Raw genomic sequence first — 23,507 nt, 5'->3', positions numbered from 1 at the left:
AGTTCTGGCACATACTATCTGATGTCTTTACAGAACCAGAACACTGTTTTAGAAAAGCCAAAATAAATAAATAAATGAATAAAAAAAAATTATTTGGGAGGTATAGCTTTAAATAAGTGAGAACAGCTCCCAGTATCTTGCTTGCTACTAAACTTAACAAGATACACATGTGGCTTTCCTACAGAGATATATAAAACAAGGCTATGCCTCATTCAAGTGAACTCTGTAGAGGGTGGTGTGTTTTGAAAAGTGACAGTTCTGAACACTGAGGTTTATCCATATGTTATGCCTAGGAGAGAATGTAAATTTTCCCAGATATCTGTTGGAAACTTCATTTCAAGGGTAAGTTTGTGGGCAGGTCAAGTGTCATAATGTTTTTGTGGCTGCCCAAATCAGGTATCACTAGTGACAACAGTGATACTTCTCCAATGGCTACCCTATTATTTGGTAACTGAAGTGATTTCCAGGAACCCTTTCTGCATACATTATCAGTAACATGAAGAGTGATAAAAAATGGTGTGTGTGCTACAAGCAGTTCAAGTACTGCTTCCTCACTCGTGTTTAGAATGTCTCTTGAGTCTATAGGATATCAGGCATTTGAAACAGAAGGTTATAATGGGGAACAACCCAGACTGAACTAAAATGGGTAGATGTGGCAGCTGTGGCCCGTGACCATGCACAACAGCAGATTACCGTGCATCAGCTGGCAGGTGGTAATTGTCCTCACGTGAGACACCAGTTCTTGTGCTTGTTCCAGTGTGTGCTGACACCTATATTACAGCTAAGACTGTGGAAGGAACATGGGCTTGAAAAGTTAATTGAAAAGATAGGTATGTTTTCTGGGGGTAAAGTCCATGGCTTTATAACAGTCCCTGCTTTCTTTTACCTTTTTCTAGTTTCCACCTAGTTGAATATTGCTTAAGTCCTAATTAGAAACTGCCTTGGTCTTAATGGACCTGGTAAAACAAAATAGGTCTCCACAGAAATGAATCTGCATATTCCTCATTTGGACTTTGACTTAAATTTTAATAAATCCTGCTTGAATCTCCAACTCAGCTCAATTCATATTTATTTTACTCTCTTACCTTCAGCAGTGACAACTCAGTATCAAACTTCTACCTCCTTTTTCTGCACAGCTGCTTCATTTTCTATCTAATGTTGCCCAAGAGCGGAGGTTTTGCTCAGGTACTTGCTAGGTTTTCTTTTGCTTTTGTTTCCAGATCTTCCTGTTGAAAACTGAACGGTATTTTAAACTTCGGTTTTGATCTCATAAGCTTAATTTTGAAATGTTATCTATGTAATAAAATAAGTGATCTGCCAGCACTGCAATGGTGAGTGCTTTTTGCTCATGAAGCAGTCCTTCTGCACCTACTGAAATAAACAGGAGCATCTCAGAAAAAGCAGATTTTGTCCTTTATTTGTCTTAAAGAGTCATTACAAGTGTTCCAGCTATGTTACAAGCAGGTATCTCAAATACTTGGTCTTAATACAGGTATAAATCATAGCATGTTCCTGTTGAAAAGAACATTCAAAAAAACCTGTCAGGTACACAGCTGAGTACTCAACATTTTGTGTGCAGAAACTAGGAGAGCTACTGGGGCAATAAATGAGATGAATAGCTGTATCTCTTCTGCTTGTGATCACTGTGTACTGTAAACCAAATAAACAGAGAGGTAGTGCAGTTTACTCAAACCTTGCTGTTTCATAATAGCTATAGTATGTGAGAAGTAACGGGTGGTAGATGAAGTGGAAGCAGTAACTAAATAACTGGTATACACAGTGCTCTGAGAACATTTTTCCTCCTATTCTTAAGCAGTTTGGGTCTTTGGTTCCCACTGTTTTTTGTTTGTTTGTTTGTTTTTTAACACAGTGACCAGGACACCTTTTGGTACATTGGGTTCACGATTTATTGCCACAGAATTCCATGAGAAGCACATGTACATTCTCACTAACATTTCCTCTGCCAAGGTTCCTAAACCACAAGTGTAGATAGTGCTCTAAACTGTTGGTTCTTACCACTCCTCAAGCTTTTCATATTAAAAAAAAAAAAAAAGTGTTTTGGGGAAAAATAGCATTTTATACATAATGTTCAAAGAAAAGATTTCTTAATATGCCAAGATTAAATGGGGATTTTATTCTGTATAAGCCCTTTTAATATCATTCTAAAGGTATTAGATTTTTCACAATTGTGGTAAGGAAAAATTAGTACAAGTTGCATTAACTGCAAAGCTCTGACACCAAAAAAGGCACTGGAAGGAGCTTTATGTGTCAGGCCTATGCAAACACAATTTGCTGTCTTTTATTCAAAGATCTACATGACCAAATACTGTCACTGTGGGGTTGGTTGGAGAGGTGAGGGAATAGTAAAGGAAAAGGAATTGGTTGGATAGCTTCATTTTTTTTTTATGAGAAGAGAAAACAGAATCAATTTAATTCATAACTGAGTATGAAGATTCTTTAGTAATATCTTTATGGCGGGTGCAACTGTTTTAATAAGTATATTTGAGGCACGTATCTTTCTCTGTGCTTTCCTTTGTCACATATCTACATTTAGTTGTCAGCTTATAAATAGCTGACAACTATTTGACATCAGCTTTATGCAAGTCCATGCTGTAAGGAAGTTATTTGAAGAACTATGGAAAAGCAGCAAATGAGACTTTAGCCATATATAATTGCCTCTTCTATCCTGTCATCACATGAAGACTGAGCTACAGGCCTTAAGACACAAAAATCTTTATATACAGAACCAGAACAGTTTTGAGGACCCACACTCATTCCTATTCTAACAGGCAATTAAATCAATGTGATGTTTTTAGCCAATGCCAAGGGGTAATGTGTGCAGGGCTTTCTGCTGTTCTGGGCCTGTATTTCAAATACCTTTTGTGGAGACATACATGTTTACCTTTACAGTACTTGGTGCTGCTGCAAGTTGACAGTGGGGTAAATGAGAGAATTTGGAATTTGGTTTTCACTTTGGCCATTCCCCTCAAATCCTGTATCTCTGATTTACAGATCAGTATGATTCTAATAAACCAGAAATTCTCTAGCTGTCTTGAAATTACTGGGAAAGGCATGTTTAAAATGGGTAGAATCAGCCGCTGACAGTTATCCTTGGATTTCATGCTTTGAAAAGTGAGCAAGGACTAATAACAACTGTTATCAGCATTGCTAATATTTGAGTTCAAGATCTGAACGAAGAAAGAATTAAAAGCAAGTTCACTCACTGAAGAGTGGTGTCATGCCTTAGGGCATTCACAAACACTTTTATTGTTCTGAAATAAACTGAGGACTTAGGGACTTGTACACGTTCTGCATGCTACTGTTCCAAGCCTTAAAGCAAGTTTATCGCAGTAAAATAAAACTTAGATAAGAGAGTACATACAGGTAACAGTTCTGAACTATCAAATGCATTAATTTTGCTCTTAGAAAAACTGGCTAATATTAATTTAATGAAAAAATTAAGAATATACCTCCACCCCTCTTTTTAACTGTTATCTATAAATAAATCCAGATAATTTCTTTTTCTTGAAATAATGACACGCTGCAGCATCTTGCATTTTTGTGATTTTGCTTTTTGAATTTAATAAATGGAGGTTGACATGAACATCGTAGATATTAAACCTAAAAGGTTAGCCATCAGAGGGCACTCTTCTCTGCTCTAAGGAAGCGTGCAAGTCACTCATCCTGCTTTTCTGGAACAGTTTGAGAACTTCTTTAACAGCTAATAAAAACAACCCCCCTGAAGTGTTATCACAGTTAAGGATACATAACCATTTTCTTGAGGTGCTAGGTGTCTTGACTGAATTGCAGGCTAAATAAATATAAATCTAGAAAAATATAGACGTAAATAAACATAATCATAAATCTTCTCCCCAGAGTTTGATCTGCAGAAGGGCGATTCTCTTTTGCTATCACGAACTGCAGCTTTCCCATGTGCATCCTTGTTACTGCACTTTAGCTCAGAGGAAGCTACTTCAAATTGCAAATGAGCTCTTTCCTGTGCACAGATGGTATGTCACAATGTGTATATTACACAAAGACTGAAGTGTTGTATGAACAATTGCTAATTACTGTAACTTACCTTTCTTGACCATAATAAGGCATACATTCTAGTAATTTATCCCTATGACTAAAATAGTGTGAACAAATGTACAATCCTTTACCAGTAACTAATTTTTAAACTTCAAAGGCAAAGCATAATTGGTAAATCCTATGAATGCATACGGCAAAATGCTGAGCTCCATGAAAGTGTTCTGAAAGTGAAGTATTCTTAAATTGTTGTTGTTTAAAATGCATGCATGTTGTTGTTAATAGAACCCAGATGCTGTCTGTTTTTGAAAATCTTTGCAAACTAAAATAAAATAGTGTTTTGGTATCTGTCAGTCTGAAACGCAATCTCTTTTGAAAGGATGTTTTAGCTGTATCAACCTAGCATTACAGGTCTTTACAAATTTTAGCACTCAAACTTTCTAAAATGACTTTTTATAATTTAGCTTTGAAATACAGCCACGGCTATGTGGCTTTCATAAGGAAAGTACTGGACTTGCCCTGTGGCCTGGTGGGCAGTGCCAAATTAAAATCAGAATCCTATACAGTTCACGCTGAAAGTACTACAGCTGAAGAAGCATATCCTGAGGCAGTGTTGTTTTCAACTCCCTGGGAGATGGAAGAGGAGAAAAGAAGCAGTAGATAAACAGCCTGATCTTGGATACACCATCAGCAGGAGTCCAAACTCTCCTGGAAAGGTATAAAGAAAAAGCCCAAGCCTATAGGGTCATCTATTTTATATTTCCCCCTCAGGTTATCGCTGGAATCCTGTTGGACTAGCTTACCCCTATGCTCTGCTGAACTCCAGGACCTTCTCTGTGAAGTTTTTGTTGTAAGGATTTTTTCAGCCACAAAGAAATGCAGTTCTCATCCTGGACACCAGGCAGCATCTTCTAAAAGAGGAGATGGTAGAAAAGGAATGGGTATTACACTTAATGGAGAAAAAAATAAGGTAGCACTGAAAAGCAAGGAGAAGAGGCAACTCCTTATATGATTAAAAAAAGGGGGGGGTGGGGGGGACTTGACTGATCAGTGGGAAAATAGCAGGAATGCTAGCTATTGCGATGGTTTGACAGACTGTGGGGAACCCTACAGATAGTAACTGAAGATAACTGAGATCTTCCACCCTGGAGAAAATTTCTGGAATAGAGAAATGGCTATCAGTCCAAGGAAATCCGCTCATAAGCTGCCTAAGTCTTGTTGAAAAGACGCAGTTAATGTGGCTTTACTTTTAATAGTAAAAGTGAAGGAAAAATATGTCTGCTTATTACTGATTTTTAAGAAGGGATAGATGATCTAGTATTCTATTCTTTAAAGAAGGAACATTATGGCTCCATTGCTCTCTTGGAACAGGATAAATCTTGTAAGGTGCACCTGTCAAATTTCTTAGAGCTGATTCTGTTTTGGAAAAGAAGTGGATGAAGGTTTTTATGAGTACCAACAGTACAACCTAGGCAAAGTAGCAAGGTGATGATTTGTGGAGTAGGGTGTCTTATTTTACCCGTGAAATTGTTGTAACAGACATCACTGATGAAGTCATCACTACTTCACATCCCATCTCCTATGCTACTTTGCTGCAATCTTTCCTTATGGATGCAAGAGAGGACTTGAGCTAGAGTTTCAGTATGAAACTTGACCCTTTTGATGTTGGTGAGAGTTTTACCATTGACTTCAGAGGGACCAGGATTTCACCATGCCATGCCCATTAACTCTTGTTGAGACATTCAGCAAGGGAGCTAATTATGATAGTGGTTTCTGTGATGTGGGCAGCCACAAATTCATTTGCTGCGCAGCTATCTTCTGCTAACAGCTTTTGTTCATTAGGGACTTCAGTCCCCATTCTACAAAGGATCCCACCGACTTCACTGCAACACAGGGCACTGTTCAAAGATACAGAGACTTGAGCAGTTACTACTGGTTTTAGGAGGTCCAGTTGCCACCCCGGCTGTCCTCTGAATTGACAAAAATGCTTGTGAAGCCGTATTATGAACCAAACCAGGGAACTAACCTGAGTATAATGAAATTCTTGTGAAAGCTCCTGTATCATCGAATCACCATCCGAGTCCAGAGGTAAGAATAAGATTGTACAGATTTCTTGACGGCCAAAGTCTCTGACTGGATTTGAACGAGCAAATGAATACTTCCACTCATAAGATTAATAAAAATAATTGTAACCAACATGAGGAGCTTCCTACTGCAATAGAAGAAACGTTCCCTCTGCATTCCTATTTCCTTCACCTTAACTTTAAGATCAAATGAAAGAATGTAAGTATTTCAGAGGAGCCCTGGCTGTCAGAATCTTTTCTGTGTGAGGTAATCTGGTTTACTTCGTAAAAACCTCTACAGCTGAGTCCCTGCTGTCTGTATGAATTAGAAATAAAGCTGAGAAACAGATACAACATGGGTTTGGTCCTGAATCCTAAGCATTGAATGGAAAACTGTTTTTAAAAAGGCTACGTAGGCTTGAGTAGGGAGAGGACTGTCTCTAAGAAGCAGATGGAGAAAAGGGGATACATAAGTGAAGTCACTAATCACTCAGTGACTTAGAGGAAATCCAATCAGGAAAGGAAAGGTCTTGAAGTATAGAAAAATGGTCAAATTCGTGACGGGTGACAGCATGTAATGTTTGTAAGCTAAAAATAAAGCCAGTCAGATGGGATGGTGCGGAAGATGCGAGAGCCAACAGGCAGGGGATCTGGCTTCCGAGGGAGATAGTCAAGACACCATTGTGTTTCCAGCAAAAGAAAAAAGAACACAAGATGCAAGAGGGAACAGCACATAGAGAAATGTGACATTCGAGGGTTCAGGCTTGAGTTTTCTCTCAGCTGTGCATCGTGTTATTAAGATAGGAAGAATTCATTATGGACTTGCAATACTTCACAAGAGGTTAATCACTGATCATACAACGTTGTGAGTTACTGTTTTCTTTGATTCCAATTGCTCAGTGAAAATAAATAGAACGCTGCGCTGCTTCTGTCTGTTCCCACAAAATCCAGTTGTGACAGCAAGGGTATGCTAAGGTTTATCCACTCTCTGGTACGTTTTCTCATGGGAAGCCCTTCCCCTCCACCACCACTGTGGATCTTGCTTGAGTTTGCTTATCCTCCTAGCTGACATGGCAACAACAGAGGAGGTTGTTCCACCCGGTGGAGTCAAAGACATATTTGAATGCAGACCTGCCCTCAGGCAGCTCTTGCTGTTGAGTTGTTTACTTTTTCAAGATTCCCTCCCCCCCCCCCCCCCCCTTTCTTAAACAACTTTTAAAGTTGGAGGTATACTTCTTTCTCTACAAAGTTTTGACTTGCGGTTTCTCCCCAGTAGAATCTGAAAGTCTGATATCATCACATGACTGCTGGAGTCTGATGTCAGAGCCGGTCTGCAATGCCTGGGCCTTTAATCTGGCCCAGATGTTATCTCCTACTGTAATCACAAGAAAAGCTATGAAAATATATGTTCAACAGATACGAAATTAAAAGTTAAATGTTTCCATAAGTTTCTAATAACCCTGAAAGTAATACAGACTTCTGCACGCGAGGATCTCAAATTTTGCTTTAAGTCGCTCTGCCTCGCAGCCTCGTCCCTCGGAACAGCTGTCACGTTGCGGGAGGAGAGGAGGGATGCCCCGTGAGATGTGACGTTCCTCGCAGAAATACTGAAGTAGCTTTGCCCACGGGGCAGCTCCGCAGAAACTCCCGTGGAAAGGCTGTGGCGCCGCAGCCCGCCCTTCACTCGGGAACCGCCGCCGTGCAGCGGCCGAAAGGGACGGAGGGGGAGCGCGGCCGGGCAGCCCTCACCTGCGGGCGAAGGGGAGCGGCCGCCTTTGTGCAGCCGCCACCGCTCTGTGACTGAAAGTAGTCCCGTCCCTCCCGGGCCGGTGTTGCTCCGACAACCGCATCGCACCCAAAAAGGCGGCGGAGGCGTGCGTGCGAAACAACGCGGGAAATAGTCCCGCTGGAATGCGACGGCGGCGGCCGGCTCCCCCCGTCCGACCCCTCGCCCTGCCCACGGGCGCCCGTGGGCCGCGCGCGCCCGCCCTCGCCCCGCGCCCCGCCCGAGGCGGAGCTGCCCGCCGGGCCGCGAGGCGCTCGCCCGCCCGCCGCCGTTTGCGTGCGCGCCGCCCTCTGCCCGCCCGCTCGCTCCCAGCCTGAGAAGGCGGGCGGTGCGGCGGGAGCGCGGAGCCGGGCGGGCGGGCGCGGCGCGGGGCGGGGGCCAGGCCGGGCCGGGGGAGGAGGAGGAGGAGAGAAGGAGGAGGGCTGTATCCCTGCGCCTGTGCGCGCCCGGCGGAGGCGGAGGCCGGGCGAGCGAGGGAGCGGAGAGTGGATGGCGAGCGGCCGCGGCAGCGACGCGGAGGCCGGCATGCAGGGGAGCGCTCGGTGCCGCTGCGGCGCGGCGGGGCCAGCGGCCTGCTAGGGGGGCTCGGCGGCCGCCCTTCGCCGCTGCCCGGCCCTCCTCCTCGCCTCCCCGCCCGCCGGGCAGCATGAAGTGGCAGCGGAGGGACTGCTCCTCGCCGCCGCCCCGCCGGTGAGAGCGCGGAGCGAGGGAAGATGGGGGCCGTCCTGCGGAGCCTGCTCGCCTGCAGTTTTTGTTCCCTGATGCGAGGTGAGCGGGGGGCGGGAGGAGGAGGAGGAGGAGGAGGCAGCGGAGGAGGAGGAGGAGGCGGCGGCGGCGAAAAGTTGACGGCCGTGTTGCGAGGGGCCATGTTTGCCCGGGCGGGAGGGGAGCGGCCTGCTTGCTGGCGGGGCCGGCCCATTGTTGCCGCCTTCAAGTTTGGCTTTTTAATAAAAAGAGAGTAAAAAGGCACCGAACGGCCCCCGGCTCCCTCCGCAGCCCCGGCCCTGCCGGCGGCAGCGCGGCTCAGGCGCGAGCGTCTCGGCTCGCCCCGCGGCTCTCCCTGTCCGCACCAGAGCTGTTCGTTTTCCCTTCTTTTTTCCTTTTCTCCTTTGCCCCGGCCCCTCGGGGGTTCCCTAGAAGCGGGTTCCCCGCTGCCGGGCGGCTCATGGTCGGCCCCCGGTGCCCGGCAAGGGGCTGTTGCCGGTCCCCCGGGACACCTGGGTTCCGCTGCCCCCCTCTGCGATTCCTGCTTCTGGAGGATTTCTGTCTCGGCGTGGAAACCGGGTTTCTCTGCGTGTTGTGAACTTAACTCCTGCGTCGGTTTCTGTTTGCTCTTCTTGGGAAGAAATCACCTGTGGTGTTTGCATCCATCATCTCGCTGTTTTCTAATCCTTTTCTGCGCTAGAGGATGCAAGAGGTTAATAACTAATAGTTCATCAGCCACGTTCTCAATAGTTCTCAACGATTATGGCTTTCCGTGAAGGATAAATAAAGGTGTTTCAGGCTGAAGGAGCTGCTCAGTGCCCCGCAAAACAAAAATTTTCCACTCTTCCATACTCCCTTCCCTTCTTTTTTTTTTTCTTCTATGCATCTGTTTGCCATATTGTATCCTGTTTGTAAGGATACAAGTATACTTATGTATATGGACTGTAACAGTTTGCTTCCAATTGGAGCGGAGAAACTTCAATTTTCAAAAGTAAGGTTGGATCCAGAGCACGAGAGGAATTGTTTCCTGATTAGTTGGTTTTATTATGTAACGACCGTACCTGTTCTTAATAAACCACTCGTTTGGTTCTCAATTGCAATTTAATTCAAATGGCAGCACCGTTGCGTGATATCAGTGCTGTGACAGTCACTTCTTCAAATAAATTTCAAAGTAGTGGTGTGTCCTGCTGCACTTTTTACCATACCCAGTGATGCTTAATAATAAACTTTGGAGAAACATTCAGTTTGTGAACTATTTGGACTGTTGTTTCTTCACATCTGTCGTCTTTATCTGTTGCCAAGGACATTTGTATCCGAGCAGTATTTCTCTTTCTTCTGTATTCGTGTGTTCCTGCTGTTGGATGTTCCACCTAAATTCATAGTCTTCTATTTGTGACATGGCAGTAATTTCCTTAATTGTTACTTCAGGATGATACAAACAGCAGGAACAGCTGAACTCTGAAGAAACAAAACTAAAATGTTAATGCATACATCCTTCTTAATAAACAACATCTACGCAGGCAGAGTCGGTTTGAATGAGATGTGTTGAGTTCATATGAAGTGTCAGCTGTTCTTTAATGAGGCAGAAGCAGTGCCCGCATAAGTATGAATAAGTTTACACATGAAAGTAGAGCTGAAGTTATGACGTTCACTACTTGGTTTGTGAATTTGGTGCTGTGAAGGCTGCTAAGTCAGCAGCATTGGAGATTGAAACCTGAAAAATAATGCGTTTGTGAATTGCAGCATCCTCTGTTGAGAGAGCTTGCCTCCATGTTCTTACTTAACAACAACAAAAACACAGCACAAATGGACAGAGGTTTACAACTGAACTGTGATTACTAGTGCAAGAAAACTGGCTTACCGATCTGGAAGGGGGCAAAACCTGTAGCCTGGAAGTGTGGAGCCTTATAAACTAGCAAGGACTGGGAGAGGTACCGGACCGTTACAATCCAGAATTGGAAGCATACCCCAAGGCACCTTTCTGTCGAGTAATCTGAGAACTGTGATAAGCAGACCATACTGACTTTTCAAAGGCAGCTATTTAGATTAGTAAGAGATGAGCTGATGTCACTACAGCTGGCTGTGGAGGTTTGTGTGTGTGTGCTTTTTTGATGTGTTTTTCCCTCATGCCATTCTCTGACTGATGGGAGAAAGGGGATGCTTTCCTGGAACCTGCCCAGTCTCACCCGCCCAGCCTTTGTGCTCTTCTCTTGGTCTTTGGTTTGAGCTGGGGGACTCTGAACATCAGCAGTGTTTCCTGGGGCTGGTCCCCTAGGATATGGACAGACAGTGAGTAAGACCTGGCCTCTGGTCACTTCGTGTGTTCTTCATGGCAGCTGTGAAACCAGTCAAGCTCTTGTTAGGTAACTGGCAGTTGCAAAGAGGCGTTAGCAGTGGCATCGCATCTGTCGGGGAACTACAGATAAGTGTGAAACAGGTTTCAACTTATTACAAAGTGTTAAAGAGGTAGTTCTACCTTCCCAAGTATTCTTGGCTTGCATTTGTCCCAGAAATATCTCTAGTCATCATGCAATTGCTGTTTGTTTTTTTAAAACCCTGATTGTGCAGAAAGTGCGTAAAGCTCTTGTTTGAATAGAGATCTTATCAATGATGTTTGTGTGGACTGTAGTGGATGTTGCAGACCTTTGTGCTGATTAACTAATCAGTTAGTGAAGAATTGAAAATGTCTGTTTGGTATGGGGCTTTTCAAAGCTCCTTTATGTGCTCAGAAGAGAGCTCGAATATGTTGTTATAAATAACTTCCTTTTGATAAGCAGAACATCTTTGTTTTTTTGTATCTTTTTAGATAGACTAATTTGGACACAGTTTAGGAGAGCTTAATGTTCAGGACTGGCCAAGCTGACTAAAGGTATTTTTCTCCCAGAAGTCAGAAAATGGAACAAGGCTTTTTACTTCTGAAGCAGTGAGGCTGGAGATATGAAGCATGAGGTCTCCAAATGTAGGACTAATACAATACTGAAATTTTGACAGGAAGACTTGGCAATACCTTTTTGTTTTGTTTTCATCATGATACACTTCTCCACCCAAGCTTGAATTGACCATTTTCTGGTCACGTTTTCCGTTGTGTGATTCCTTAGAAATCAGTGCGACTTTGTCTGCTGTGATTTCCAATGCATTTTCCTCTTTCATCTCTCCACAGAACATTCTAAAATTAGTGTGATCTAAGGTGTTACAAAATATGCAGCATTGCTTTAATAGTTTCTGCTATTGAATCTCTCTGATAGCTTGTGTTCATCAGACTGCTTTAACTTTATTCTTTTATTTATTCATTTATTAACAGAAAAATTAGGACAGGAATTAGTGTTTATGGCAAGGTGTGCTATAAGATACGAGGAAGTTGTGGGTATATGGATCTAGTCATAGGTGTATAAAGATGATGGGCTCCTCGTGTCCTTCAGTGGGAGTTCTGTACAGATGTTTGGGTCAAATCTTTATTGTGTTTCTCAGAAACTCTGGTTAGAGGAGCATTAATCAGATTTCCTTTTTTTTGCCTCGTGGATGGATTACATCTGCATTTGAGTTCTAGATAATAGGGGAATTTGCCTGGAAGTTTTGAATGGGTAGAGATATTTTTGGAGAAAGATAGGTCAAGAGCTGGAGCATAGGAACATTTTGAACTCTGCCTTTGGGAACTGGAGAAATCTGATTCCTTTGGACATTTGTAACTACCTTTATGATGATGTCACATGTCAAAAATGCCAGCTTCAAAATATCAGCAGCAACGCATGTATAAAGGGATTTACTTTCTAATTAAAATCAAGTAGAGCACAGACAGTGTTTTTCCTTCTGAGGGAATGGGGTAGGAGAAGAAAACAGAGAAACAGCTCTCAGCTTCTGATCTGTCACCGTTCATCTCTTCTGGCAGCCAGTCTTCAGATTCAGACACTGTATTCTTTGTCCTCAGCATATTTAACCTCATTAATTTCCTATGAAATGCTAACTGTTTGGGTTACTTTGCTGGACTTCTTCAAGAAGTCCACATCCTGGTACTACAGGGAGGGGTGTGTGCTGTTGTTGAGTGATTCCAGAGATGCGGTCTTTCTGGGAGCTTTGTTGCATACTGCTGCTTCTTGCAGGGCAGCTGCTCTGTCAGACCTGTGTGCCTGACCTGCTGCTGGGGAGCCCTCGCTCATCTGCAAGCTCACCTGAGACAGGCTTAGTTCATAACATATATGTGGCTGGTGAAACTCCGTGCTGCCACCCATTTCTGTGATGACACATGGAGGGCCATTTGTACCTTGAAAGGAACTGTTGTCAGCGAAAGAGAGTTTGTCTTGGTAAGGAATGTTCCATAGATGGGCTTATACCGAGTGGTGTAAGCTGCTCAGAAAGACGTGGGGAGAGTGGATGCAGGCACCTCACAGACTTCAGGAATGGTCACGTGTGGTCATACCAAGTAGCTGGTGTTGCTCGCTTGGGAGATGAGCCATTGAACCTAAACAGTGTGGCTTGTTGGCTTGTGGAAGTGATGAATTTTCAGTGACTACAATTGTGTGTTGAGCAATTGTAGTTATGGCTTTTACGGGGGGATGTGCTAGCACCTCTCTTTATTAGGTGAAAGACATTAATTCCTTTTTAATAACCTTGAATTAACTAGCTTACACCTGGCTTGTGCAGTTTCAGAGTTTAACACTTCAGAGTATTTATATGCTGTAAACAAAGAAGCTGCGTGTTTCTTTTGCAGTAATTGTCCAAGGCTAGGACGGAGAAAGCGTTGTGCTGTGTCTCTAATGGATTGTATGTAAATGCTGGCTATCGACCCTAAACATTAAACAACTTCTTCCTATTTATATTTGGCAGGCAAGTCAACAGTTAGAGAGCCTTTATCAAGCTCTGTAGATATTCTTGCAGTTTGTGAACACTTATGGAAAGTGGTTCACTAAGTGATTAGGCTCCATATTTACTTTGCCTGGACAGAAGGACTTAGTCTGCTTGGTCTGACTGCTCGCATGTTTGCAAGCAAACATGAACTTCTTATTGTTTCTCCTTTTTTTTGTTATATCCCCCTGTGCTATGGCTACGAAAATAGCTGTAGCTCTTTGTGTGCTCGTGACTATCGTGCTACAGAGCTTTCTATTTCAAAGCAATCGGCACAGTCGCCTACCTGGTTTGAAAGAGAGTCAAATCTACTGACCTATTACAGTATTCACATTGTGTTCGTACCTTTTTTTTTTGCGTTTGATTTACAGAATGCTTTTAAGAACATCCTACTCAGAGTGTAGCTTAAGAAGTTCTGTGGATTAGTAATATTTTGTTTCCTTTGCAAACTGTTACAAAATCTGGAGAAAATGTGTCAGCTTAAGAAGATGGAATGTTTTTTTTTTTTTTTTGAGCTTCACTATTTATATGAATAGAACAATAAGAAAATGTTTTAAATATAAACAGACATGGAAACTGGCAACTTTCATGCAGATTTTTTCAGTATCTTGTTACGAGATCACGTTACCTAAATAGAACGACTCCCTCGTGATATAATAAATGTGGCAGAAATGGGATTATAGTTTTAATTCTGCTTATAAGGGCCATGTGTGAGCTCTTGATGTCAGATTTGTGTAGTAATCGTATCTGACACAGAAAAATCTTAATCAACTAACGATATAATTTTGCTTGATCAAAAATCGTTTGTTTTCACTTTCTGATACTACAATTTTCTCCTCCTGCTTTTTTTTTTTTTTTTTTAACTTGATCCATTCCTGCAGGAAAAGCACATTTTTTCTTTTCTTTATTTTTTTAAATGTTTATGCCTCCAAAGCAGCTCAATAATAAGCATTCTCCTCTATCCATTGTCAGACAGTTCTAGAATGTGACAGATGTGTTTGCGTGGATTCAGGAAGTTAAGGATATGTGGAAGGTGACTTAGAATTTCAGATGTCTTTCCTTTGATTATTATTCTATCAAAACAGGGAGTAGAATTTTACTTGTACTTATACTGTTACTTAAAATGTTAACGCTGCCGAAATTGAAGAATCCTCTGTCCCACAGGAACGCTATAGAGTAGAAATATTAACATTAAGAACAATGGAAGAGTAGAAAAAAATAATTTGTAAATCTTGTAGTGGCTCTTTTCATGTTTGTTTGGAAAATGCATTGCTGTTCCAGTAATTCAGAAACTTAGCTGAGTCACACCTTTACCTGCATGGTAAAGAAAAATTGTTAATATTCATAATTCTAGGGCTCTTGTTGTTATTGTTCTTTGTGTTTGTGTGTTTATGGATTCTTGTTGTTAGTGGGTTTTTTTTCCTTCCCCTCTTGGATTACCAGAATTAAGTCAGAATTAAGTTACATTCCATATGAAATAGACCAGACCATTCATGTTTTTCAAACAGTGATCTGTTTGTCCACATATACTTGTCTAATTTTCCAATGCAAGTCTTGTTGAAGATTTGACATAAAGTATTCTGGGATGTGTTTCTGGGAGTTTAAACAAATGAATAAAAATGATGCAGATCCCACCGTGTTTCAAAAGACAAAAAGAGAAGTGCGATAACTTTCAAAATCCTGGAAGTATGTGTACATCTTTCCTTATTCTTTAAAAAAATAGTTATTAACTATTTCAACCGGAATCCCTATTTAATAGTCTGTAGTAAAATTGATACGGTCTTAAGACTGCGTTTAAAATGCACTTTTGGTTTGAATTCCTTTTGGCTGATGGAAGTTTTAATTTAAGCTTGTACTGCAAGTATTTGGTTCCACTTTCTTCTCAATCTATTTTCTATTTCAGTGTGTATCCTTCCTATTTTTTGCAAAATTTTTGATACTGTTTTGTCTGGAATCGAAACTGTGTGAATATAAGCATCTGCTGACTTGTATGGACAAACACCATTTTGCTAGTAGGGCTGATAGATTTTTTTATTTTTATTCTCAGTATTTGTTATGACAGATGCACTGATAGAGCTGCTGATCACCAAGCTTGACCCGGGAAGCACACCCCAAAGTATCACCAGAGAGCAGATCTGTTTTTTGATGAAAACTTTCAGAGGAGCAGCAGTGCCAATGTGACAAACCTGTGGGGCAGCAGTGCTGCCTCCCCTTTCCTATCAGTTGCACCTTTGTGGTGCAGCTGAGAGATACTGCGTACTCTTGCGCTGCACTCAGTAGTGCTGACAACTTTCCTGTTTGGTTGGTCATTCAGACCTCCTCTTGGATCTTCTCTGCTAAATTCTGAGGTCATGCTTCACTGCAGCTTCCCAGTAGCACTTCAGTTATTTTTAAAAACAAAAAATTAAAGAGTATTTTAATTATTTTGACCCCACGAACCGTGCTTCAAGAAATATTAAGAACGCTATATAGGCTGGGCATGCCAGCTGGGATAAATCACTGACAAAGCTGTCTGAGGGTAGCTCAGTGACTGTGAACTTTGTGTCAGTGTGGAAAATGTTGGTTTGAAAGTAGAACGGTGGTGCTGCTCGGTGTGTGGGTTTTTGTCTGTATGGGAGCTGTTAGAAGTCTGGGTGAGACACCCAGCGCTCCCAGGCTGCTCTCAGCTGGATGTGCATCTGCACACAGCTGTGCTGCCCAGGCTGGACAGCCTCATGGATTGCAATCATTACAAGCTAGCAACAGGCTTTGGAGTTTTCTTGTCCGCCTGGTAGGTGTTCCAGGCGTATCTTATGGCCTTCAGCCTCCCTTGGTTCTGGGAAATTGATTGCCTCTGTTACGCATCACTGCATACCGTCTCTGTGCTCTAGTTCAGTGGAGGGCCTTAAACAGATCACAGCCTCTCAGCAGCATCAGGAGTGATTTGATACAAGCTTCTTGATTATTTTCTTACTTTTAGAAGCTCCATAGGAAATGGTGATGCCAGAAGGTGTGAAGGATGGTATTCTATTTCAGTATTATCTGTTCATCTTATTTGTCATCATATGGCTTGAAGTTTGAACTGCAAAATATTATCCCTATTCAGATGTAGGGCCCTAATTGTTAGAGTGTGGCAAAATAAGATTTAATGTTTTCTTCATGAGCAAAGGTACATGCAGAAACATACTCTGCAAGCAGGAGATGCTTTGCAGCAGTGTGTGAGTGGGTTAACTTTCTCATTTAACAGTTTGTATTGAGGTGTTTCCAGTAAACTATGGGAACTTACTTCTGCAGCATCATGCGTTGTTCTGACAACTGTTAGAGAAATTGGGAGAGTGGCAAAGGGAGGTTATGAGGATGCTTGAGGAAATGGCAAGTGTAATGATGACGTTCTTCAAATGTTAACATGGATTGTGGTGCTACGTGTTCATACCTCTCTATTAACCTTTCTCCTTTCTAGAATCTACTGTGAAAAAGAAAGTGTGCTGTGCTGCTGTCATATCATCACCTTTATTTGCTTGCCACTTTGGGTGCCCTCTTTAAAATCAATAGAAGGTCATAGCTTTGTATGTGGCTGCAAGCAAAGGCCTGGCCAGGGAACATAGCTCTCTGTTGATCCTCGGCTGTTGTCAGCAAGACAAATTCAGCATATTAAGTTATGAATGTGTTAACTGCCAGTCAAAGTGGTGTCTTCTATCTCCATGGAATTGCAGTGGTTCAGAGTAGGAGAGTGTGTGTTATGGGAAGATGAGCCAAGACACCTAACTTCCTGAGACGGGCAATCAATGTGAGTGTACTACTAAATACTCTGAGAATTTGGAAATCATCAGCTGCTGGGTTTTTTGCCAACAAGGTATTTCGTGGGCGATACCTGCAATTTCAAAAGGTGTTTACATTTGACATGCTGGAGTTCATTACTTCACTTGTGTGTGCTTTTGCTATACTATGCCAAGTCTGCTGGCTTTGCATACCTGGACTTGGCATTTCTGTCTTTCCCTTTGGTTGTTTTTTTTTTTTTTCCCTCATTCTTTTACCTCCTACGTTCTTCTGATTCTTTGGTAAGGGAAGTTTTTTCCCTATTATAAAGCAGGTTTACTTACTTTATAATAGGATTATAGGATTACTTACTGCCCTTGTACCAGCAGGTCTTGCACGGGTTGCTTTGGTCCCAACAGCTTCTGTATGGCCAGAGTCCTGCAAAACTGCAGTAGAGACTTGATGCAGAATCCAAGTGCCATTGCTGTTGTTTGGTGTCTGCTTTGGCACTGGTGTTCTCACTCTTCCCATTCACTGGCAAGCCTCCCTGTTTCTCTCACCTTCAGAGTTGTCACTTGAACAGTCATTGGATGGCTTTAGGATGTGAAATATGCTTTAGGTCTTCTAAAGAGAAGACTCCTCCAACAAGCTTGGGCTGCCTCAGGTTAATTTCCTCAAGTCTGGCTGACTGCAGCGTCTTGCAGGTATATTTGTGAGTGTAAGGAGGTTCAGACAGAAGAGAGCACTCCATTCACAGTTAAGATTGAATAGGGGCTACTGCTAAGTCGGTTTCTTAGTCTGTATAAAAGCAGCTGTGTGGGTTAACTCAGTGCAGCTGTTGTGGGTTAAATTTGGTGCAAAATTCTGGTGCTTGCAGTGCTGAAATTCCTATGTATTTCCTGGAGATTTCTTATTTGTTTGCAAATATAAATAATCACTCTATATGTTTCCTTACAACTCTACTCTATGTTTCCTTACAACTCTACTTCTGCTCCCACATGAGGAGTAGGACCCAGAAGTCAAAACTTGCAAAACCTTTTCCTTCTTTCTCCAGTCTGAGCTGCAGAACTTGGACATTCACAGAAACCAAATAGACAGAATTGCTAAGTGTAAGCAGTAATGAAGAAATTGAAACCTGGGAGGTGAAGGGAAACCGTACCTAAATGCTCACCCCCAAGAGAATTTATCATATGTTCTTTTGCTGGCTACCTGTGAGACATCTTGGGAAAGAGGAAGATTGTAATACACACCAAGAGTTTTCAGTACACAATGGATTTGAGGAGGTTGCAGCTAATGATCTTTGCTGGTTATCTGTACCTATTTCCTTGCTTTTCTTTCCTATGTGGTCTGGTTATAGGTGCATGCTTTTCCATCAAGGTATCTGACAAATTCCTTGTGCTTCCTGTACCTCATCTAGGAAAGTGCATGGCTGTTTGGTGCGTCTCACCTCCGTGTCTCCTTTTTTTCCAGTTGTCGTGTTTGCTGTCCTTATGTCAGTGAACTTGGCAGTGTTACGTACCTTCAAATGCTCAGACTTCTTCACCAATATGTGTAAGAGAGGGATTTTTGTTTTCCAGTTCGAAGACATCATCTTCCAGTGTAATGATTATTAGCAGTGCCTTTCTGCCTGGGTACTTCTTTCCATATGTGAGCATTTGTCCAGCATGACTGGCAGTGCTGGGATTCTGTTGGAGGTTGCCACAAAGTACCGTGGACACCTCTAGTCTGGAAGGTCCTGTTCCTGAATTGAAGGTTCACAAACAACTGGTTCAGCTTATTTGTCAAAGATGATGTCGTCCCGCCTCACCCTGTTGTACTAGTATTTACATTTATCTGATTTTATTCGAGCTGATAAGTGGCTAAAAACTAGTTTTTGGCAGATGAGGAGTAAGGTAGCTTTCTGCTAGATTAGCTCCCTGCATTATCTTGCTGTGATGCTGGCTGAATGCTAGAGCCAGTGCAGAAGGGGGGCTGGAGACCTACAATGGGAACTGGAGAGAAGGCTGAGGAGAAGGCTGTTGCTGCAGTCTCATCTGGAACAGAGCTGCCAGTAGGAGAGGGGAGCTGCTCCCCTGCCAGCACCCTGCCGCTTGCCTCATGTTTACTTCTGAGTTTGCTGAACCTCTTTTGAGGTGATTCAACTTACTAACCGAGGCAAATGTTTTGCTGATTTATGAAATCAGCTTGGGAGTGGGCCTGTAGCTATGTGAGGGGGGAAGAACAGCATTGCCAAGGTTTGGAAATGCATTAAAAACGTGTTGCGGAAAATGAGTTGATGTTAATTGCCCTAACCAGGCTGAATTACCATGAGTACAAGAGAGTGAGCCTGTTGAAGGTAGTGTTGACCTCATGACACTCAGAGGTGTCGTGGATCACTGGAAGTAGAAAAGGAGCAAGCAGGAACTTATAGAACAGGCAACTGGACAAGTTAAAAGCATGACAAATCTGATAGACTATAATTACCTCTTAATTGGAAAAAAAAGAAAGTTAAAGTGCTTTTATCTGTTAAAATTGTTATTTTTTTAAAATTGGTTCACCACTTTACGTCCTATGGGCTGTGGAATTTTTAAGCCACAATTTTTGTTGTGGTTCAGATGTAACTTTCTGTGGGCTCTGAGCAAACATCTGTTCTTGCTGGCTGGTACAAACAAAAGTTATTTTGAAACTCCGGGTACTTTAATTAGAAGAATAAACTACAGGTAGATCTCTCAGGTGGTAGATAACATGGCAACTTTTGCTATGATCTCTGCTGCTGATTTCTAAGATGTTTTTTCTTTTCCTGTAAGAGAGTGTAAGTACTTCTTTTCAACGTCTTATAGTTTGATGCAATTAAAATGCATATTTATGATGCATATAGAAAGGAAAATAGAAACACATTAGAAGACTTCTTTTAAAAGAAAAAGAGGTAAATTTGAATTGTATCTCTACCCCGTCACGGCTTAAACTTTAAAATAGTTGCCTTGCTTTGGAAGGAGTTTCTCTTGGATTTCTTCCCTTAAGTTATTAGTGTAGTTCCTTAGTGTTAGTCAAGAGAGCATCTCTGGGTCCTGTACTCTGTATAGAGTGAGTTATGTGGAGGGGGATGGAATCTTCTGCAGTAGTTCTCGCTTTGGCGTTGCTATTTGAGTCAAGTGAAAAGCAGAGAATGATACTTGGTACTAACGCTGCCAATTTCAATAATTAGATTTTATAGGATATTGGAGCCTTCATATTTTCTGGGAAGGGTTGGAGAGGGTGGAGGAACAAACCTGTTTTTTATTATTTTGGTGATATACACTTCATTCCTGAATGTCGCAACAAATTGGAAAGCTCAGTATCCTCATCTGCCAGCCCTGTGGAATGTGCTACAAGTTGTGGCTTTGAATCAATCTGCATGAAGCTGCTCATCTGACGTGTAGCTGAGCTTCTTCTGAGCTGTCATTCAAATCACTGCTATCATTCATGAAAAGGATGTTTTCTCTGGCTGCTCCTCAGCCAGCTCTGAGCACCAGCAAGGAGTGAATAACCTATGCAAGGCAGCTGTGTTAGGCTCAGCAGTGCCTTCAGGCCTCAGTGATTACACTTGACATGCCTGGTGTTCCAATTCATTGCATGCTGTGTGCATGGGGACTCTTGCTCCGTGTTGTACATAATAATGGAGCCTGTACTCATTTGTGTGTGGATTTACCTTTTTTCAAATGCTGGGCATGCTGTCTTATTAGAGCAAGCTCTGCCAGTTGGCTGCACACAGTACTATGGTGCTCTGGGTGACACTGAGCTGGCTATTAACTAGATTTTTCAAGTTACAGTTGTATGCAAGGTTTAAAAAGTAGGTGGCTATATTGCATATCTCTTTCTTACCACTTTCAATTTACTGAATAGTGCTTTCTGTTTGTTTGTATTTTCCCTGAAAATGCAGTCTTTGTAAACAACCTACACTTAAAGGAAACTAATGTGATTTGTCTTAAATCTGTAGGGGGTGGGAAATTATGCAGACAAGGGAAGGTGATAGCAAAGTAAGGTAATAAACACACTTAATAAAATGTTTCTGCTCTTTCATTTATAGACGTCTATTCCTTCTCCACTGAAATATAATCTTTAAACTGAGTATTTTGCTGCACAATAAAAACTTGCTTTCTGGAGGAGGGAATACAGATCTAATATTCTTGAAAAAAAAACAAGAAAAGCTCCTCCCTCAAGCTATTCATGAAGCTTTCTGTCTGAAGCTTCTAAAATTTGACATGAACCAGTTTAAATTCAGTGCTTCTAAATTTAGGCAGACAGCCTGAACAATTTAGTTTTCATAAAGGAGAAAGAAAGAAAGAAAATAGCTTCTAAACATATAGCAGCATTTGTGTAATTTTTGGAGTTGGAGGTAGATTAAGGGACTTTTAAGTTGACTCAGCTACTCCCGGTATGCATCGCACTGTCTTTGATAAACAGTTTGTGGTAATGGAAGTAATAGTCCTATCAGGGAAACTAACTTAAGAGTTTCCTGAAGTGTGCGATTGTTAGACATTAGTATTTCTAATTTCATTGTGAGTTTCTCATAGATGAACTGTATCTGCTCTGGCAGTGTAGCGCTCAACGTTTGGTTGTGCACAGCACTGGCTAGATAAATGCAAGCCTTTCTGTTAGGACATGCATCCTTCTAGGAATGTTAAATGCCTACCTATACTGATGAATAAATGTGGAGGATTTTTGTTAAATTTGGATAGTGACAGCTAGACAAGCATACAACATGCCAACTGTAGTTTGTGTCTGGGTACTGCTGTGTGGTTCTGCTGCTACACTGTCCAGGTAAATGTAGGGAAAGGTAGCTATGCTTACTGATAGTAGTTAAAACTCTGTATTTTACTTCACCTTTTGTTGAAATAGGAACGAGTGGAATTTTCCTAATGTTATAGGATGCGGTTAGGGACATGCTTAATTAAAAGGGTATGTTACATTTAAAAAACAGACTTTTTCATTGTTACTTCTTTCCATTAATTGTTGTTGTTGGGTATTTATATGAAAAATGTAGCGATCACACAAACTGATGCAGGAGGCAAGTAAGAGTGGTAGAGCTGAGTTCTAAAGTACTTATTGTAGTCTGTTTCTGTAGGTGTATTTTTCTACCTACCTCTTCATATTAGAACTGATGCTCAAAAACGTCATTCCTCTCATGCTGCACGCTCATTGCGTGTTTGTATATCGTATGTAAAATACCTAAGATATATAATTTCAGAGTATTAATGCAGGGATGTCTTGGATGGCTTGATGTGTGTTTTATTTTTATTGAAGGTTGTGTGGTGTATATTAGCAAATTCTGGACAAAAAATATTGAGTCTTTGCTCTGATGGACAAGCACTGAGTGCATATAAAGCTACTATAGCTTCATCTTTCATATTCTTATTTAAGTACCCTCCTTTGCAGAGTAGTGTCATTTGGGCACTTCAAACCTCCATTTTCTTTGTTCTCTGCCTTCTCCTTTAATCTAATTTTAATAATGCAGAGCCCAGAATAATGAGCTGTGCATTACGAAGTTACCATCTTGAGTTGTAGTACTGTTGAAAGGCTTGGAGTCTGTTCTTTTCAGTTAAACTATAAAATGTCTCCCCTCGCTTTTTTTTCCCCCCTTGAATCGCTAGTTTCACTACAATGGTGCATCGGGCCATAAGCTGTTGTTAATGTGTCTATCTGTCCCCCCCACCCCTTATTTCTCCCACTTCAAGCTGCCCCACTCTTGCTGTATGCAAACCGCCGTGACCTGAGGCTGGTGGATGCTGCCAACGGGAAGGAGAATGCCACAGTAATCGTGGGTGGCCTCGAAGATGCAGCGGCAGTGGACTTTGTGTTCGTGAAGGGGTTGATATACTGGAGCGACGTGAGTGAAGAAGCCATTAAACGAACAGAATTCAATAAATCCGGGAGTGTACAAAATGTGGTCATTTCTGGACTTTTGTCACCTGATGGGCTGGCATGTGACTGGCTGGGAGAGAAATTATATTGGACAGATTCTGAAACAAATCGGATTGAAGTTTCGAATTTAGATGGATCATTGAGAAAAGTTTTATTTTGGCAAGAATTGGATCAACCCAGAGCAATTGCCTTAGATCCTGCAAGAGGGTAAGTCTGTGTTAAAATGAAGTGGTTACAAATGTGAAAATTTTTGCTGCTAATTGCATGCAGAATGATTTTAAATAATCGGTGGTGCTGTTATTGAAATTATTCTAATCCATTTTGTGTTATTTGTTTCTCTGTGATTTGAAAGTAATTTGTACTTCTGAAATTAGTTGCTCACTGAGATGAACATAGAAGTCATCAGACGTTCAAGAAGAGTACTAGAGGAAGCTTATTTTGGCAGTAGTGCAGATGATGAACATAAATGT

The 23,507-nt window shown here is 41.9% G+C and overlaps 2 protein-coding genes and 1 non-coding gene across 4 annotated transcripts in view; 2 read left to right on the top strand and 1 right to left on the bottom strand.

The window, feature by feature from the left end:
- Positions 1–1,400: 1,400 nt before the first annotated feature.
- LOC101751329 (translation initiation factor IF-2-like) lies at positions 1,401–8,405 on the bottom strand. Its single transcript, XM_040647403.1, has 3 exons — positions 7,842–8,405; positions 4,833–4,940; positions 1,401–4,737 (listed from the first exon to the last, which is right to left on the bottom strand). Exons 1-3 carry the CDS (start codon positions 8,403–8,405, stop codon positions 4,717–4,719), a joined length of 693 nt encoding a protein of 230 aa, XP_040503337.1. The 3' UTR covers positions 1,401–4,716.
- Positions 8,330–23,507, top strand: part of LRP6 (LDL receptor related protein 6) — a 130,031-nt gene continuing 114,853 nt past the window's right edge. For both annotated transcript variants that reach the window (XM_040647399.2, XM_015290906.4), the window contains exons 1-2: positions 8,330–8,646; positions 22,851–23,244. In XM_040647399.2, coding sequence (XP_040503333.1) covers positions 8,592–8,646; positions 22,851–23,244 — 449 coding nt within the window. In that variant the 5' untranslated portion in view covers positions 8,330–8,591. The remainder of the gene's footprint in view (positions 8,647–22,850; positions 23,245–23,507) is intronic.
- Positions 8,753–8,812, top strand: MIR12212 (microRNA mir-12212). Its single transcript, NR_161962.1, has one exon. It is a non-coding gene; the product is annotated as a microRNA mir-12212 (primary transcript).

This window comes from Gallus gallus, chromosome 1 (genome assembly GCF_016699485.2).
Source record: "Gallus gallus isolate bGalGal1 chromosome 1, bGalGal1.mat.broiler.GRCg7b, whole genome shotgun sequence".
NCBI lineage: Eukaryota > Metazoa > Chordata > Aves > Galliformes > Phasianidae > Gallus > Gallus gallus.
Note: the sequence above shows the minus strand (reverse complement) of the source record. Positions and strands in the feature narration are given on the sequence as shown.

Bases quoted from the DNA above. Each gene is read 5' to 3' on its own strand.
- LOC101751329 (XM_040647403.1), bottom strand. From the start codon at position 8,405: ATGCCGGCCTCCGCGTCGCTGCCGCGGCCGCTCGCCATCCACTCTCCG. The intron at 4,941-7,841 runs GTGAGGGCTGCC...CTCCTCTTTTAG, and splicing joins CCGCTCCCCTTCGCCCGCAG to AAGATGCTGCCTGGTGTCCA. The intron at 4,738-4,832 runs GTAAGCTAGTCC...ATACCTTTCCAG, and splicing joins GAGTTCAGCAGAGCATAGGG to GAGAGTTTGGACTCCTGCTG.